The 19,163-nt window shown below is 43.5% G+C and overlaps 1 protein-coding gene across 1 annotated transcript; it reads left to right on the forward strand.

The window, feature by feature from the left end:
* The first annotated feature begins 17,791 nt into the window (after positions 1 to 17,791).
* On the forward strand, positions 17,792 to 18,920 carry LOC121873090 (pro-resilin-like). The gene is made up of 2 exons (XM_042376400.1): positions 17,792 to 17,885; positions 18,003 to 18,920. The coding sequence occupies exons 1-2, from the start codon at positions 17,864 to 17,866 to the stop codon at positions 18,722 to 18,724; spliced, it is 744 nt and encodes a 247-aa protein (XP_042232334.1). The 5' UTR covers positions 17,792 to 17,863; the 3' UTR covers positions 18,725 to 18,920.
* Positions 18,921 to 19,163: the final 243 nt, after the last annotated feature.

A 19,163-nucleotide genomic window follows, 5' to 3' on the forward strand; every position in this document is an offset into this window, starting at 1 on the left:
GGGTGATGGGCCTCCCGTTGACGATCTCTTCCATGGCACAGAACAGGGTGTTGAGTCGCTTGTCGTTAAGTACCTGTGTGCCCATCATCCCCTGGAGAACCTTCTTCACAGTGCGGATCTGATGCTGAGGAAGTCCTCTGCGGGATGTAAACCTCGTCATGGCGTTGATGAATGAGCCTGTGTTCAGTGAGGTGAGGACTTCCAGGTGTATAGCTCGGGTGGCTAGACATGTAAACAAGCATCCCCAACCTTTCGCCCAGGCCCGGCCTTGTTTAACCATAAAGGGACTGAAGGTTCCAACTGTTCCCTTAAGAAGGCAGTGATGGGCAGGGAAACACCGGGTAACACTGAAGTCCATTTATTAACGGATAGGAGAAATACAAGTGGTGACTAGCGTGTGCCTTACACGAGGCACGGAGTCAGACTGAGACTGCTTTGCCATATGGCAGCCTCGGGGCAATGTTGCCACATAACACGTGCAGTGTTGCCATGTAATTACATATATAAATGTCTACTCGGCACAGTAGCATAGATACATAACCTACATTTCCCTCCCCCCCCTCACGCTCATAGTCTTTGTCTTGAGCGGACTTCTTAGTCCTATGTCGCTCCGAGCGTCGAGGTGCACTGTGGGGCGGATCCTCGTGAGATGTAGGGGATTCGTCCACGGTCAGGGGGCCAGCAGCAGGGGGTGGGACTGGCCGGAGGAAGCGGCGGTTCCTCCACCAGACACGGCCGCTCGGCATCCTGACCTTGTAGTCCCGCAACCGGCCGACGCCCATCACTATGCCCACCTTGTCCCAACGTGTCGTCGTTGGGTCCTGGACGCGGACAAGGGCACCAATCTCCAGCGGCTGAAGAGGGCGGGCATGGTCGTCATACCGAGCTTTGGCGCCCTGGGCACGTGTAGCGGCGCGGGGGTCGCAACTCTCGGCTCTGGTCTGCCACTCCTTCGCAAAGGCCTTGGCGTGTGCAGGAACGCAAGAGCGGAGAGGGTGACCATACAGGATCTGGGCAGGGGAGCGTCCTGTGTGGGTGGGAGTTGACGTGGGTTCTGGGCAGCTCTGTGCGGCAGCGCCAGGCGCGTCGCTCGTTGATTCACGCACCCTGCTGGTGGTACACCGAGCAGCTGGGATCTGCTCGGGAAAGTCTCTGGGCACCAGGCCTAACTCCTTGCAGTGCTCCCACGACAACAAGGGTGTAGCAAGAGTAGGCTGCACGTCGATCCATCCGTGACACGACCTGTTGCCGTAGGTGATCTCAGCTTGAAAGGAGCCCACAGCGTCCGGCATCTGGGAACCGTCCGCATTGTAGTACTGCAGCTGCGGCCGTGGTTCCAGGTCGCGTTTGGTGAGGCCCAGTTTCTGGAGGTGCTTCAGGTATATCACCGTAGTATCAGCGCCGGTGTCCGGTATCACCTCGATGTGACTCGACACATCACCGTGTGTGATGGCGACGCGGATAGAAGGGGAAGGGGTAGCCCTGGGGCATGTGGTCGAGTACACCCTCCTCATGTGACTCCGCTGCTGCTTGGGCCTGCGTGGGCCGTCTGAAGGGGGCTGCGTGCGAACCACCCCGAGGGAAGTGCGCTGCTTTCCTCCTCGTCTCGGGTTTTTGGGCTTGGGTTGGCGGCAGCACTTGTCGTAGTGTCCATAGCGACCGCAGGCGTGGCACTTCTGGCCTCGTGCAGGGCACCTATCTCTGTTAGACCAGTGGCCCTTGTGGTCACATCCACGACACAGTGCGTCGGCGGCCGAGCATGTCTTGGGGCCATGCTGCTTTCCACAGCTGCTACAGGAAGCACTAGGCGGAGGCGTGGAAGAACGTGCGGCAGCCTTCACGTTGTTGGCCGTCTTCTTACCCTTCTTGTACTGTGAGATAGCTCTCACAGCAGGTGGGGACTGTAAGGCAGAGGTGGAGGACTTGGTGGCCTCGTATGACCGACATTCTGTCACTACCACCTGGAGTGTGGAGGAAGCGTCCAGGGCGATGAGTCGCTGCATCAACTCTTCTTGCCTGACACCTGTCAAGATCCCGTGCTTGATCCAGGCTTCCTCACATTCCCGGTTGTGCGCCTTGCAGACGTCGATCTCCTCTGACAAACTCTTCAAACGTACAAAAAAGTCGTCAAAGGATTCATTCTCCGCCTGCTTGCAGCTGGTGAATGCGCGGTGACGCAAAGCCTCGTTATTCCGACCTTTAGCATGCTCCTGTAAAAGGTCGAGCACACCCGTCACTGAAGACGTAGAATCGGGAGGCACTTGCAACGTGTGCTCCAAAACTCTCTGGGTCTCCAGCGACAAACACATCCGCAGTTGGATGAGCTGTTTGTTTGGAGGCATGCTGTCAAGGTCCACCATTGTGGAGTAATCTGTCCACTGCCGCCTCCACTCACGAAAAAGCTGAAACGTGACGTCTGGTGAGAGGGCGGGTGGGGTTTGAACAGATGCCTTGGGAGCTGTTGGAGTAGCAAGAGTGCCTGGAGGACGCTGGTGTGGTGGAGGAGGGAGGGTACTGGCACTTTGGTGCGCGATATCTGCGAGTGAGGGAGGGTGGGTTAGTGCCAGGGTCACCACTATTGCATCAAAGCGCGCCTTTTCCTCCTCTCTTCGTATCTCCTCCCTCTGAAGTTCCATTTCTCTGCGTCTCTCGTCCCTGTCGTCCATCCACCTCAGATTTGTGGCAATGTCCGTCGCTGTAGGTGAAGGATGAGGGGTGGTGGGCGCAGAAGCTCCATCTGCGCCCGGTAGAGGAGAAGGTGGTGGGGAGTCGTGTCTCCCATCTTGACGTTGTCCCTTCTTAACGCCCATCTTAGTATGCTTGAACTGCGCTGTTTAGTATATAAAGTGGCGCCTCATCAGCTCGAACCACATATATATGACATAAACAGCGCAGAAATAACGCATAGAGTCCACTGCTCTGTCCGTGAGTGCGTGCGTGCGTGCGTGTGTGTGTGTGTGTGTGTGTGTGTGTGTCTCAGAGAGCAGATCATGGTGGCCGCCGCGGAGGCAAGAACGTCAGTGTCTCCCCGGATGTCACATGAGAAAGGTGTACGCCTGCGTGCTCCGTGGGTACCACAAAAGACAGGCCAATGCTCAACTCTCAGCTCTAGACACACTAATACACTGACACTAACACTGCCACTGTTACTAAAACGCACTGTGACGGCGCAACACTGCACGTCGCGGCGAAACACAACACAACACACTGAGAGTCGACGCACACATCGCCGGCAGTCGCACATCGCCGGCTAACTGTCCATTGTTCACACACTTGTAAGTTCACAGATCCTACTCACTGCGCCATGAAGGTTCCAAGTGTTTCCTGAAGAAGGCAGTGATGGGTAGGGAAACACCGGGTAACACTGAAGTCCATTTATCAACGGATAGGAGAAATACAAGTGGTGACTAGCGTGTGCCTTGCACGAGGCACGGAGTCAGACTGAGACTGCCTTGCCATATGGCAGCCTCGGGGCAATGTTACCACATAACACGTGCAGTGTTACCACGTAATTATATATATAAATGCTACTCGGCACAGTAGCATAGATACATAACCTACAGGGACCAAACACAGTCGACTCCGGTGCAGATGAATGGCCGATCTTCTGGATGTACCCGGTCCTCTGGCAGGTCAGCTTGGCGTTGGTGGGTAGGCTTCCAACTGCTTCTTCGACAAATTACACATGTACGTAGTACTCGGTCGATCATCTTACGGCACTTGGGTATTCAATACGTCTCGCGTAGCGCAGCTAGAGTGTGCTCGCGTTCTGAGTGGCCAGCCCTGGTTGAATGTACCTACTGTACGATAAGCTCTGTGGGTTTTCCTTCTCCTGGGTTCCTGTTGGTGTCAATGCTTCCAGAAAGTGGATATGACGGGTGGAAACATGTTCCCTCTCCCCCTGATGGGATGTTCCCGATTCTGAAGCGCTGAGTGTTGGAACCCTCCTTGGGTGGGTGTCGAGGTGTAGCAGCTAGACACTCCTGATTCCGGCAGTTGACAACGTGTGTCTCGTGCATACCTCGTTGCGGCTGTCATCCCTTCACTCGTTTCCAGAAAGGGTTTTCCTCCTGGTAATGACAGCATCTCACCAAAGTCCTCCGTATCGCCTAAAGTCTGAAGTTGCTCCATATGATCTTTCATATTCTGCATCGTTGCCGTCACCTGTTGTTTCATCTTTCTCTTGGGTGAAAGAGTTTCTCTACTTCGCCCTGGCTGTATGAGTGTCCGGTTAGCAACTTCGTCTTTCAGGTCCTCCAGGGCTTCTACGCTGGCTAGGCTTATCCCCTTTGCCTTGTTTCCTTCCATGACTGGTGAAGCGATGCCATGCAACTGAAGTTATACAAGCGATGTCATACAATCTGAAGTCATGAAGGGCGATGTCATACAACTGAAGTAATATAAGCGATGTCATACAATCACGACCACAGTGGTGTCACACGAGCGACGTCCCTCAAACGCGTGACGTGCACTACGCACGAGTGATGTCACACAAACACAACCACAGTGATGTCATGCACGAGTGAAGATGTCACACTAACACGCCCACAGTGATGTCACACACGAGCGACGTCCCTCAAACGCGTGACGTGCAATACGCACGTGTGATGTCACACAAACTCGACCACAGAGACCCCACAATCAATGTAGGGACTCCTTACACCAACTGACGTCACAAACACTACTGCAGCGCCCTTGCTTGTATACTGAAGTAGATTTATTCCATTGAATGGATTCTATTTCGTATTCTCTACCTGTAATAAGGCCATCACTAGTAACAACGTTACTTACTGTAATTGTCTGTACACTTTGAACACTGTCTTTCCCGTGTGTTCGTACAAATATTACTGACCAGAGTCCACTCTGTCAAGAATGAACGATAACACTCCCGCGCTGGACCACGTTTCTACACACGTGTTATGCATGTATTTAACTCACACCACTGGGTTTAACTATTGTTATATATGTTATATATATATATATATATATATATATATATATATATATATATATATATATATATATATATATATATATATATATATATATATACTCACATACACATATATACACATATATACATACATATACATATAACTTGAATGTTGTACACACACTTAACCCACAAACTCCATACTCCATCTGTGAGGGAATTACTACATCATCAGGTCCCGCATGACACCATTTGTGAGGGAATTACTACACCACGTCAAGCCCCTCATAACGCCATCTGTGAGGGAGTTGTAGTGGATCTCTCCCCTACAAACGCAGTTTGTCGCTGAGTAGCCGACCCCGCGAATTCCCCAGTGTATGCCTCGTGGTCTGGGTCAACCAGCGCCGCCATACATCACGGAGGTCAACTACTAAGCCACGCCTACCCCTGCTATTTAAGACCTGACCTCGTGTCGACCTCTCTCTTCTTCTAGCTACAGCCGCAGCAAGCTACACCACCTCCTCCGCCGCTGCCTGGCGGCCCTCGCTCCCGCCGGCGAGCATGGCGACCCACAAGCTGTCCTCCTCTGAGCATCCTCACCAACCAGTTCTCTCTACATCACGCTTGTAACCACACTGCCACTTCCCAGCACCAAGCTGCATTGTACATCCAATACAACATGTATACAGAGAGCACAGTGTGAGTTTCCTTTCTCCATCCCATCCTGAGTGTGAACCCAGACAACCTATACCCCACAAATGGTGACCCCCGGAGATTCGCACTCACACAGGATGGAGGAGAAACCGATCACTCTCCCAGTCTTCAAGCAACATGGAAGACTGGCTTATCCACGCAGAGGCAGCTCTCATCGGCTCTACAGCTACTGTCTCTACACCGCAGGTTAGACACCCTAGAGCAGCACTGCTTCTCTAAGCAGACACCAGCTCCTCTTCCTGCCCCAAGCACCACGTTCTACCGATCCCAGCACACCCGTCCTGCCTCAGACGCCATCCCAGCCCAGCAATACCCCCTGCCGCTCCTCCTGATGCAGCCCCTGCTCCCGACGCGGCCCATGCGCCTGAGTGCGGGCCAACACACCCCTCTTTTCTCCCTCAGGTACTCCCTGCTACTGTCCTGCACCCTGCTGCTGTCGTGGACCCAGCTGCTGTCACGAGCCCTCATCCGCTTCTGCTGACGCAGACCTTGCTCCTGATCCAGGCCCACACACCCCTGCAGGCGCATCTGACGACTCTGTACCTTCCGTGAGGGAAGCACAACATTCATCGCCTCCACACACCCTTTTTCTCCCTCTCTACTCCCACAGATATTGTGTATCTAGACAGTTGTCTCCTCTAGCGGCCGGCTCATCCACGCCATCGCCGTTATGGCTCACATGTGGCATGCACCGCCCGTTCTGCCTCACATGTGCCATGCAACCCTGCAGACAACAAGTCTCCTACACCGCCTGCAGGGAAGGAGGGAGTATTGTAGTGGATTTCTCCCCTAAAAACGCTGTTTCTCGCTGAGTAGCCGACCCCGCGAATTCCCCAGTGTATGCCTCATGGTCTGGGTCAACCAGCGCCGCCATATATCACGGAGGTCAACTACTAAGCCACGCCTACCCCCGCTATTTTAGACCTGAACTCGTGGTGACCTCTCTCTTCTTCTAGCTACAGCCGCAGCAAGCTACACCACCTCCTCCGCCGCTGCCTTGCGGCCCTCGCTCCCGCCGGCGAGCATGGCGACCCACAAGTTGTCCTCCTCTGAGCATCCTCACCAATCAGCTCTCTCTACATCACGCTTGTAACCACGCTGCCACTTCCCAGCACCAAGCTGCATTGTACATCCAATACAACATGTATACAGAGAGCACATTGTGAGTTTCTTTCTCCATCCCATCCTGAGTGTGAACCCAGACAACCCATACCCCACAGAGTTACTACACCACGTGTCTGCTGTTCAATACCTCAGCTCACATGATCAACGTGACCTCCACTGTAAACATTAATCTGTATGTTCACTGTACTTTCCTTTACCTTTCTCTAATGAAGGCTTTTGTTAAACCAGCAATATCAATGTACTCTATGTAATAAGTCATTTATGTCCAATGTATATTTTCAGCCTTCAGGCTGCAGAACTTTTTCAGAACTCTTAAACCGTTAATTATTATTACTATATATTCATATATATATATATATATATATATATATATATATATATATATATATATATATATATATATATATATATATATATATATATATATATATATATATATATATATATATATATATATATATATGGATCACACTTTAGTCGATGATTCACAAATTCACACATAGACGTCTCCGTTCTCCTGCTGCGTAGTTGTGGGGGTGAGTCAGTCTCCCTGAGGTCCGTCTGTCGAGTGACTTGGTAGTTTAGACTATTCCTGAGTCTAGGACCCACGTTTTGACTGTTGCCTCCCATTGAGCGACTGTGGGTTAATGAGACCCGATTGTTCTTTATTCGGTCAAAACCTGCAGAGTACAAATTACATATGTTACATATGAGATTATTAATTAAATCGTATGTTCCATCACTATTAACGACTGCATATAGTATATTTGAGTAGAGTAGGGTGTTAAACCATATAAAACTTACGTGTTTCGGGTCTAATGTAGGGCTTATTAACTCCCTGACTTGATAGGTCACTGGACGGATAGAGACTGTCTTCTGAACACCACAGGAATCAAGTCAGCCCGAGAGGAGAACCATCTGTTTCACATTTAACACCCCAGCAAAGTCTCTCTTTCTCTCTCTTTCTATCCCTCTCTTTCTCTCTCTCTTCTAGTTTATCCTATTATGGCGGTAACATAGCCTACCGTGGCGGTAACATCAGGGATAACCTGAAGTGTGAAATAAATTAGGAAATGAGACATGAACTGAATACTGAAACAATTTGGATAGAATTAAGAACATAAGAACAAAAGAACTTAAGAAAATAAGGCATCTGCAATAGGGCGGTTGGCCTGTGCATGGCAGTTCCTGTCAAGAGTTACTACCACTCTCTATCATCCATGAATCTATTTAGCTTCCTTTTAAAATTTTCCAGCGTTCCAGCACTTACTATAAAGTTGCTAAGCTTGTTCCACTCGTCTACCATCCTATTTGTGAACCAGTTCCTTCCTACCTCCCTCCTAAACCTAAACTTATCCAACTTAAATCCATTGCTACGAGTCCTATCCTGCTCTGATATTATGAGAACTTTATCGATATCTCCTTTACCTTTCTTTTTTAACTCACTTAAATACTTCTATCATATCTCCCCGCACTCTTTGTCTTTCTAGGGAATGCAAGTTTAGGTTTCTTTGATGTTTCTTGTTATGGAAGGTTTTAAGTTCCGGAATCATTTTCGTCATTCATCGCTGCACCGACTCCAATGAATTGATATCCATTCTATAATAAAGTCACCAAAACTGAACAGCATACAGTAATCGAGGTGCGGCCTGACTAGTGCAAGATATAGTTGCAATATGATCTCCGCACTCGTATTACTTACACTTCTAGATTTAAAACCCAATACTCTGTTTGCCTTTTTTCGAACATAAACGCACTGTTTTCTAGGCCGTAGGTCCGGGCTTACAAGTACCCCTAAGTCTCATTCACAAGTCGACTTCTCTAGGTTGATGTTATTAAGGCTGTATACATTGACACTATTTGTTCCTCCAATATTAGGTACGCTGCACTTGCTGGTGTTGAATATCATTTGCCATTGTCCTGAGCACTCCTGTAGTTTATTTAAATCCTCCTGTAGTGCATTTGCATCCTGGCCTGAATTAATATGCCGCCCTATTTTGGTGTCATCCGCAAACTTGCTTATGTCACTGTTGATCTTAGTATCTAGATCGTTTATATAGATTATGAACAAGAGTGGTCCCAGTACTGAACCCAGGGGAACCCCGTTGGTTATACAGTCCCACTCAGATTTAACACCATCTATGCTGACCCTCTGTGTTCTATCGGTGAGCCACAATTTTATCCAATTTAAAACTTTCCCCTCGATACCATGAGCCTTAACTTTTCTCAGAAGCCTCTGATGCGATACTCTGTCAAACGCTTTGCTAAAGCCTAATTAAATAACATCGTAATTTTCGTCATTATCTACTACCTCGAAGACTTTCCTAAAAAAAGTCAGCAGATTTGTTAGACAAGATTTTCCCTTTGTAAATCCATGCTGAGAGTCGTCGATTAATTTGTTTTCTCTAAATGCGATCGGATCGGATTTGCTATAATTGATTCAAAAAATTTCCCCACTACTGACGTCAAATTAATTGGCCGGTAATTTGATGCTGATGCTCTGTCTCCCTTTTTTAATATGGGTACTACATTTGCCTGTTTCCACAAGTCTGGTACGACTCCCGTATCTAATGATTTGTAAATAAATTTACGAGGGGTCCGCTAATCTGTTCCCTACACTCTTTCAAAACTCGAGGGGAAATTTCATCCGGCCTTGGGGATTGTGCCTTCTTTAAATTATTTATCTTTCTAAGAACATCCGTTTTCCTGATAGTGATATTCTTTAATTTCTCTCCTTCATTTCCCCTAAATATTAGTTCCACCTCTGGCATTTCCTCGTGAATTTCTTCTGTGAAAACTGATAAGAAGTAGCTGTTTAATGCTTTGCTTATTTTCTTACTATCATCTATCACTTCCTTCCTCCCTGACTATAAAGGTCCCACTTTGTCCTTGACCTTTGTCCTATATACCAGGAAAAATCCCCTGGGATTCGCCTTGGATTCTCTTGCCATCCTGATTTTGTAGTCCCTCTTTGCCTTCCTTACATTTTGCTTAACATTCCCAGATAGTTCATTATACCCATTTCTGAGATGCTCCTTCCCTCCTTTTAATTTCTTCTATAAATTCCTTTCTTTATTCCTATGTCATGTTTAAGTTTTTTGGTCACCCACTTCGGCTCATTCTTATTTGACCTAATTTTTCTCTACGGTATATTTTGTTCCTGTGCTTTACATAGTATACTAGTGAAAATATTGTAGTCATGATCAATTATTGTGTCGCTGCTGAACTCACCCGTTCCTACCGGGGACTGACCTGATTGTTCCCAGGGGACCTCACCTAGGTACCTTCTTAACCCCGATATAAAGTCTTGAACTCTGACTATATTGTCATTGTTTTTCGTTTCCCAATTTAGAGTAAACCTAATTTCTCTGTGATCACTGTTCCCTAGTTTTTCCCTTATTGTGGTATCTCTGATAAAAAAATTTTATTTGTTAATACTTGGTCTAATATATTGTCACCTCTAGTTGAATCTGTAATTAGTTGTTTTAAAAAATTGTCCTGTACTGCGTCTATGAAGTATTCAGATTCACGTTGTTGTATTTTGTTGCCCTTCTCATTTCCTGCCTTATGGACTGAACTGCTTCTTTCCTAAGACTTGGGGGCCTGTAAATCACTCCCATAATTAGTTTTCTCTCCCTTCCGCAATTTCTACCCACATATGCTCGATTAATATTTCTCCCTTTATTGAATTATTAATACAACATTTTAATGTATCCCTGAAGAAGAGTGCGACCCCTCCCCCTTTCCTACCTTCCCTGTCCTTGTGAAAAAGGTTGTACCCTTCTATGTGGTACTCTGATTTAAAGTTCTTGTTTGCCAGATTCATCCAAGTTTCGGTGATTGCTATGACGTCCATATTCTCGGTACATAGAACCGCTCTCATCAAGTCTATTTTATTTCTAATGCTCCTACTATTTGTATAGAATACATTTAAATCTACCCTTCCCTGGTCCTGTTTTACCCTTAGTCCTGAGTAACCAATTTTACTCCATAGGACCTCCTTGTATTTTGACTCCCACATACCCTGACCTCTCTCTACTAGCGAAAACCCCCCATTGGAGTGACAATTTCACGCTCCACAGATGTAGACAACGTCTTCACCCCCGCGTGAGACAAGTGTACTCGGACTCGATTGTACAGGTAGTCGTTGCCATAGAATGGTTACCAGTTATCAATGAACGCCCAACCATTCCTTGCACAATGTTTTTCCAGTCGACAAATGATAGCAATTTCCCTGGACAGTCATTCACCGCCAACTCCTCTTCTAGGCAAGACACCACATACTATCGGGATCACTCCCCTACCTCTAACCCTCCCTAGCGCCTCCCTATACCTCTTGAAATGTTCCTCACTCCTAACCTTTAATATCTCGTTACATTGTACATTAAGACACACTACTGGCTTGGTACCCTTCCCTGACAAAACCCTATCTCTCCTGTCAGTTACATGCCATATCCCAGCCCCAGGAAAACACACCCTAGTCCTACGTTTCCTATCTCTTGCACCAAAGAATCCTATCTAAGAACCTCACCTGGCTGTCCCCAACTGGGTAGGGTTTGAACAACTGCCCTTTTCTTTCCTGGCACTACACCATCCTGCCTCTTCTCTTTCTTTGCAGCTTCCTCCAACACTTGGTAGGGGTTACAGCACTCCACACCCTGGTCAGCTTTCCTGAGTCTGACCCTAGTCCCCTTGGAAACAAACACTCTAAACGCCCTTCCTGCCCGGTGGCGAGTCCGGTGGTACAGTTTACCAAAGCGTGAAAGTTCGAACGCTCGTGCTTCTCTAGCTCGCAACCGCCGGCCGGCAGACAGCGTACAGCGACAACGTTTTCCAGAGTAAATAAAATGGTGAATTTATGCCTTCCTAAAGAAACCATCGATATGGGACCAGGTTTGTTCCACTCTACGAGTTTTTTGCGATTTTTCCACCAAGTTTGATAAAAAACCATTGTGCCGTTTCGGCTGCCCAGAACAGACACACACACACACACACACAGACTCACGGCTATTCCTATAGCATATGAGACAATGGTCGTGGGTGTTATAATCATAGTCGTGGTTCTTATAATCATGGTCGTGGTTGTTATAATCATAGTCGTGGTTGTTATAATCATTGTCGTGGTTGTTATAATCATGGTCGTGGTTGTTATAATCATGGTCGTGGTTGTTATAATCATAGTCGTGGTTGTTATAATCATGGTCGTGGTTGGTTGTGGTTGTTATAATCGTAGACGTGGTTGTTATAATCATGGTCGTGGGTGTTATAATCATAGTTGTGTTTGTTATAATCATGGTCGTGGGTGTGATAATCATGGTCGTGGTTGTTACAATCATAGTCGTGGTTGTTATAATCATGGTTGTGGTTATGATCATCGTCGTGGTTGTTATAATCATGGTCGTGGTTGTTATAATCATGGTCGTGGTTGCTATAATCATGGTCGTGGTTGTTATAATAATGGTCGTGGTTGTTATAATCATAGTCGTGGCTGTTATAATTATGGTCGTGGTTGTTATAATAATGGTCGTGGTTGTTATAATCATAGTCGTGGTTGTTATAATCATGGTTGTGGTTGTTATAATCATGGTCGTGGTTGTTATAATCATCGTCGTGGTTATTATAATCATGGTCGTGGTTGTTATAATCATGGTCGTGGTTGTTATAATCATTGTCGTGGTTATGATCATAGTCGTGGTTGTTATAATCATGGTCGTGGTTGTTATAATCATGGTCGTGGTTGTTATAATCATAGTCGTGGTTGTTATAATCATGGTCGTGGTTGTTATAATCATCGTCGTGGTTATTATAATCATGGTCGTGGTTGTTATAATCATGGTCGTGGTTGTTATAATCATAGTCGTGGTTGTTATAGTCATGGTCGTGATTGTTGTAATAAGTGTCTCTTTCTTCTTTATGTTTTATCTCATTATTCTTACTCTTTTTACCTACATTTAACCGACTAATTTCTACATGTTATCATCCAAATACTTGTTCTGATTTCTGTTTTACTTATTGCTGTCCTTCCTTTGTCTCCTTCTCTAGTCTTCTTCTCTACTATCCTTCTATACCATTCTTATTCTGTCCTTCCATCCCTCCATTCATACCTCCACCTCTCACTATCCCTCTCTCCCATCTCCTTTCCTCGCCTCTTAAGGATACTAATGCTTCAGTCTCTCTTCTTCTCCTTCTCTTCTCCATGCATTCCTGTTATTATCTTTTTCTCTCTTCTCATTTCCATGTACAGTCAGCCACAGGATTAAGTATACTGTACACACTGTAGCTGTGAGGTCCGAAAATGATCTGGTAACGTTGAAACTACACATCCAGATGCATGATGAAACTCAGCTCCCCCCCCCCACCTGTTATCTCTAACTATTTTCTGTTTCCCCGTCTTTATTTTTCTATTTACTCATCTTCCTTCCTTTACTAATCCAAACAACATTAAAAAAAACGTAGGCTAAGAAAAAAAGTGGGGGGAGGAGGAGGGAGCCATACGATAACTGCAATCATGGGCTGACAGCGTACAGCGAATAAGGGTGCGCCAAGTCCGTAGATGTGCATCGTTTTCCAGCGTAAATAAAATGTTTAATTAATGGCTTCCTAAAGAAACCATCGATATGGGACCAGGTTTGTTCCACTCTACGATTTTTTTGCGATTTTTCCACCAAGTTTGATGAAAAACGCTTGTGCCGTTTCCGCTGCCCAGAACAGAAACACACACAAACAGACAGACACACGCCTAGTCCTATAGTATATTAGATATATGTATACACATATATATATATATATATATATATATATATATATATATATATATATATATATATATATATATATATATATATATTAGGGTGGTCCAAAACTATATGGTAAAAAATATAAGTAGTAATATATTGCCTACACAAGCCTTAAAATTGTCCATTTGGTTCATAGATAAGGTCTGTAAAATTTTATCCATATTCATTAACATTTAGAGGTCAATCCATTTTGCATATTATACTTGTAGTGTAGGACTGAATTTTCTTGTCCGTATGATACAGTCTTAATATATACAACACATTATATTGGGTATATTTCAATGTATATAGCCTAGTTGCCTATTTGGAAAGGGCAAAGAGTCAAGTATTGAGTCATAGGGACTGACAATGACAGGTTGAAACAGGAAACACAGACAAGGGTTACCATTAATCAGATGAAGTTACTTATTTCATTTATATCTCATCAGTTCTACAATTATTTCATTATCAATCTAAATAGTATATTATGCAGGTTTCCATCTTGTGTCATGGCATATGAATGGCAGGCAATTATTACCTGTGAGAAATAATTAGGGAGTTTCTAGAACTAGCTCTTTTGTTTCTTGGTGGACTGCCAAGTAGTAAGGTTTCCTTTCGAGTTCCTGGTCCTACACACCATGCAAGATGGATGGCAAAAGGAATCTATGCTCTCAAAATCTATCTGTTCAAACATCAATTCACATTATCAACACGGGAAGAAAACAATATCACACAACTGGCTTTGTTTGTGAACATAATGTATGTGAGATTCTGGCATTAAGCACCAATGGCTGTTCGAGCTCCATTCAATGATTTGCAGCTAATGAAGGTTTTAAAGGAATATCCTCATGAGAAAGTTGCACACGCAGCACAAGCAGCAATTAGCCGAAATCTCTGGTATCTATCAGAACATCTTATCGGTCTAAGCTTATTTGATGACAGGATCGATACTGAAACCAAGAAGAATATGGTACAAAACTTCCAGTGCCCAAAGAAACAGGACTTTTCAAGGCGTATTGTCCTATCTGATGAAACTCCTATCAGTAATGTGGCCTCATTTGTTACTGAGCGTACATTAGATATTTTTGATGTTCTTACACTAGATGGCAAAGAAAGAGCACAACTGTTCTTGAGTAAGGATCCCAAAACATGGAAAGACGATGAAGTGTTTATCACAATGAGAGATCGTGCGATAAATATGAAGGTGGTGAATGACAGCGCAGAGAGGGCAATTGTTCTCATAGAGCGTTATAATGAGTCTATAACGCAAAATGAGGACCAAAAGCAGTACCTTTTACAGGTTGTTGCAGCTCATCGCAAGAAGTTACCAACGGCAAGCAAAGCTGCTATGATGAAGGGATACAAATAAAGAATGTGTATTGGTGTTCTAGAGTTATTTAGTTTGTAATTTGTAAAACTTATAATTGTATTTTGCTGAATAAAGACAATGTGTTTATCATGTGTTTATCTAGCCCCGAAAAATCCTTATTACGTACTAAATGGAAAAAAAGAGGACATTGGATTGACCTCTAAATATGCTTTAAATGATCCAATTTTTTTCTGGGATGCATTTTGTACCTAATGGACAAAAATAAACCTTGTGGAGAAAACGTATACAAATATGTGATATTTTGGACCACCCTAATATATATATATATATATATATATATATATATATATATATATATATATATATATATATATATATATATATATATATATATATATATATATATATATATATATATATATATATATATATATATATATATATATATATATATATATATATATATATATATATATATATATTTCATGTAGATCAAACAATGAAAACGTGGATAAGATAAATCTTGATAAAATCACACGGGAAAAGGGAAACAACGGAGCACCTTAGCTTTCGTCTTTACTCAAGACATCTTCAGAGGCAACTGGATTACATGGACATAGAGAGGCTTAAATATACAGGGTGACCTTAAAAACATGAGGTCAGGTCATGATGATGTCATCCACTAATCCCCAGACCAACACACACGTATGTATGATAGTTATTTAGTGGGTCCCTTATTTTTTACCTGACCTGACTAGTCACGTCACCCCCCTTCTCTTAAGCTCCTCTACGTGTGTGTTGGTCTGGGGATTAGTGGATGACATCATCATGACCTGACCTCATGTTTTTAAGGTCACCCTGTATATTTAAGCCTCTCTATGTCCATGTAATCCAGTTGCCTCTGAAGATGTCTTGAGTAAAGACGAAAGCTAAGGTGCTCCGTTGTTTCCCTTTTCCCGTGTGATTTTATCAAGATATATATATATATATATATATATATATATATATATATATATATATATATATATATATATATATATATATGCTGATAACCACAAGGAAACAAGAAAACACGAAGTTCCCAAGCACTTTCGTGTAATTCACATCTTCAGGGGTGAGTACAGACTGTACTCACCCCTGAAGATGTGAATTACACGAAAGCGCTATATATATATATATATATATATATATATATATATATATTTCATGTAGATCCACAATGAAAACGTGGATAAGATAAATCTTGATAAAATCACACGGGAAAAGGGAAACAACGGAGCACCTTAGCTTTCGTCTTTATTCAAGACATCTTCAGAGGCAACTGGATTACATGGACAGAGAGAGGCTTAAATATACAGGGTGACCTTAAAAACATGAGGTCAGGTCATAATGATGTCATCCACTAATCCCCACACCAACACACACGTAGAGGAGCTTAAGAGAAGGGGGGTGACGTGACTAGTCAGGTCAGGTCAAAAATAAGGGACCCACAAAATAACTATCATACATCTAGATCAAAGGTTTTCAAAGCATTTTTAACCTTGGGCCACTGACAAATAAATTTATGTAACATATTATCAGTTTTGAACTGACCATCACTAAGGTTTATTGATTTTAATTCCTTAATCAAACTAGCTTCAACCAGAAGTCTTTCTGTGACACATGATGATTTAAATACTTCTAAGCTTTTTTCCCAAGCAATGGGATGATTATTATTCATAACATGAACAAACAAGGCACTGCTTTCAAATGCTGTTCTGATATTATACTTATGTTGTTTGATTCTGAGCTGCAGTGTTTTTCCTGCCTGTCCAAAATAATTACAATTACATTTGCTACATGGAATATAATAAACACTTCCATTTACATTCAAACTTGGGCTATTTCTTATTAACATATTGGTAATGGTTGAGTCATACTTGAAAACAACATTAATATTTAGAAGCTTGAGGGACCAAACTAACGGGACAAATTCATTACGACAGGGCAGAGTCAAAATATTCTTAAGTGTAGGAATTTGCCTGGTTTGAGAGGAATGAAAGGATTTTTTTAGCCCTTTTAAACCAACGATCAACAAACACAGAAGGGTACCCGAGTTTCTGTGCAATGGAACGAATGTGTTTCAATTCATCGTCAATAAATTCAGAGTCACAAATACGCAGACATCTTAAGAACATAGCAGAAAAAACTGACATTTTCGTAGACTCCAGGTGATTCGATAGAAAGTGAATGAAACTGTCTACCTGTGTGGGCTTTCTATATACCTTAAATTTATAGTTTTGGCCATTTCTCATGATAAGCATATCAAGGAATGGAAGGGATCCATTTATTTCTCTTTCAATTTTGAATGTGATACTTGGGACAATATCATTAAGCTTGTCTAAAAAATGAATAAAGACGAAAGCTAAGGTGCTCCGTTGTTTCCCTTTTCCCGTGTGATTTTATCAATATATATATATATATATATATATATATATATATATATATATATATATATATATATATATATATATATATATATATATATATATATATACATATATATATATATATAAGTAAATATATATATTTATATATATATAAATAATGTGTGTGTTTCTCTTTTTCTAAAAAAATCTATACTGTACACTGGACGTTGAAATGTCGTTCATTTCTACTAACTTCAATTAACTTCAATGAATATAAAAGTTTGTTAAAGTTTAGTATGATATGTCACGCATTTGTCTGTACTTAATAGAGCTCTGCATTCTTAAACAAATTCTTCCAGTAGAATGACCTGAAATCTAGTAATCGAGCGAGAGTAAGAGGAAGATGGGCGGACGAGGTAAAGGATGAGTTCAAGGTGGGTGGGAGGAGCTTGGTGAAGGAACGGGTATAAAGGCCAGTGAAACTCACAGTCCACCATCATCTTCCAGCAGCACCTTCCTCTGGCTGGCTCTACCCTTTACTTCTCTATATTATTCATCTTTCTCTTGAATTAAAACCATGAAGATTATTCTGCTGATGGGTCAGTATAACAGTTATCAGTGAATATACTGTAAACAAATCTTAAAAAATATTGAAATTGTAATCACAGATATTTTGATCGTTATGGTATTTTATCAAATGTATCTATCTTTCACAGCACTGATCAGTGTATCTGCCGCTGACAGGCCGTCTAGCAACTACAGAGCCCCTCTTGGAGGTTTCAGTAACGGGTTTGGTGCCTTAAATGGAGCCCCAAGCAACGGATACGAAGCTCCCCCAAGTAACAGGTATGGCCCCCCAAGTGGTTACGGACAAGATGAACTTGCTGCTCTGCTGGAGAGCATCCCTGGTGGTGGCGTCCCTGGTGAAGACTACCCCATTCTGGCTTCTCCACCAAACACTGGCTTCTCCTGTGATGACCAGGCGGTGCAAGGCTATTACGCTGATACCGCCTCTGAAGCCGGCTGCCAGGTGTTCCACATTTGCCAGGACCGCGCCCGCAGACGCCAGCAGGACTCCTTCCTCTGTCCCAACGGTACCATCTTCAACCAGCAGTACCTGGTGTGTGACTGGTGGTTCAACGTGGACTGCGCTGAGGCTGAGAACTTCTACTCCGTCAATGAGCTCATCGGCGTCGTCCCCTACGGTGGTTATGGACCCTCCACCAACGGTAATGGTAACCGTTATGGCTCTAATGGTAACGGGAAGGGAGGTAATGGTAATGGCAACCGTTATAGTTCAAATGGTAACGGAAGAAACGGAAATGCTGTCAACGGTAATGGCAATTTAGCTAACAGTAACGGTGGGAATGGTAATGGTGCCAGCAACGGTTATGGACCTCCAGTTCCTCCACCTACTTCCTATGGAGCACCATTTTAGATGTTTATAACTTGACACTTGTATTCTCTCACTCGACTGTCTCTCTGGTAAAATGATTTCTGCATCCACTCAACCATGATCCAAGAGCTTACTGGACTCCCACCTTTTGTATATATTTATCATTTATTATTAGTGTGGTTTACCAATGAAAGTTTTCTTTATCATATTTTACTTAATAAAATTTCCGATGATCATATTTTTTAACTTTTTTGTATCCTTCTTGTGTGAATCGAGAACTTTTAAGTCCTAAAATGTAAAGTGTGGTAGGCAACAGGGAACTTAAATAAGTGAAAAGTTATTTTATGGTAAGGACTGCTATTCGGTCAGAAACTTGGACACTTTCAGCAGACACCAGAAAGAGGTTGGAGGCCTTTGAAAAGTCGTGTTTTAGGCGAATGCTAATGATAAGCTACACTGATAGAAAAACTAAATAAGAACT

Source organism: Homarus americanus, unplaced genomic scaffold (genome assembly GCF_018991925.1).
Source record: "Homarus americanus isolate GMGI-L3 unplaced genomic scaffold, GMGI_Hamer_2.0 scaffold32929, whole genome shotgun sequence".
NCBI classification, from domain to species: domain Eukaryota; kingdom Metazoa; phylum Arthropoda; class Malacostraca; order Decapoda; family Nephropidae; genus Homarus; species Homarus americanus.

What these genes read in the sequence shown, in the direction of transcription:
- LOC121873090 (XM_042376400.1), top strand. Translation starts at nt 17,864, where the DNA reads ATGAAGATTATTCTGCTGATGG. An exon ending in GAAGATTATTCTGCTGATGG is followed by an intron (nt 17,886 to 18,002) that starts GTCAGTATAACA and finishes TATCTTTCACAG; the next exon opens with CACTGATCAGTGTATCTGCC.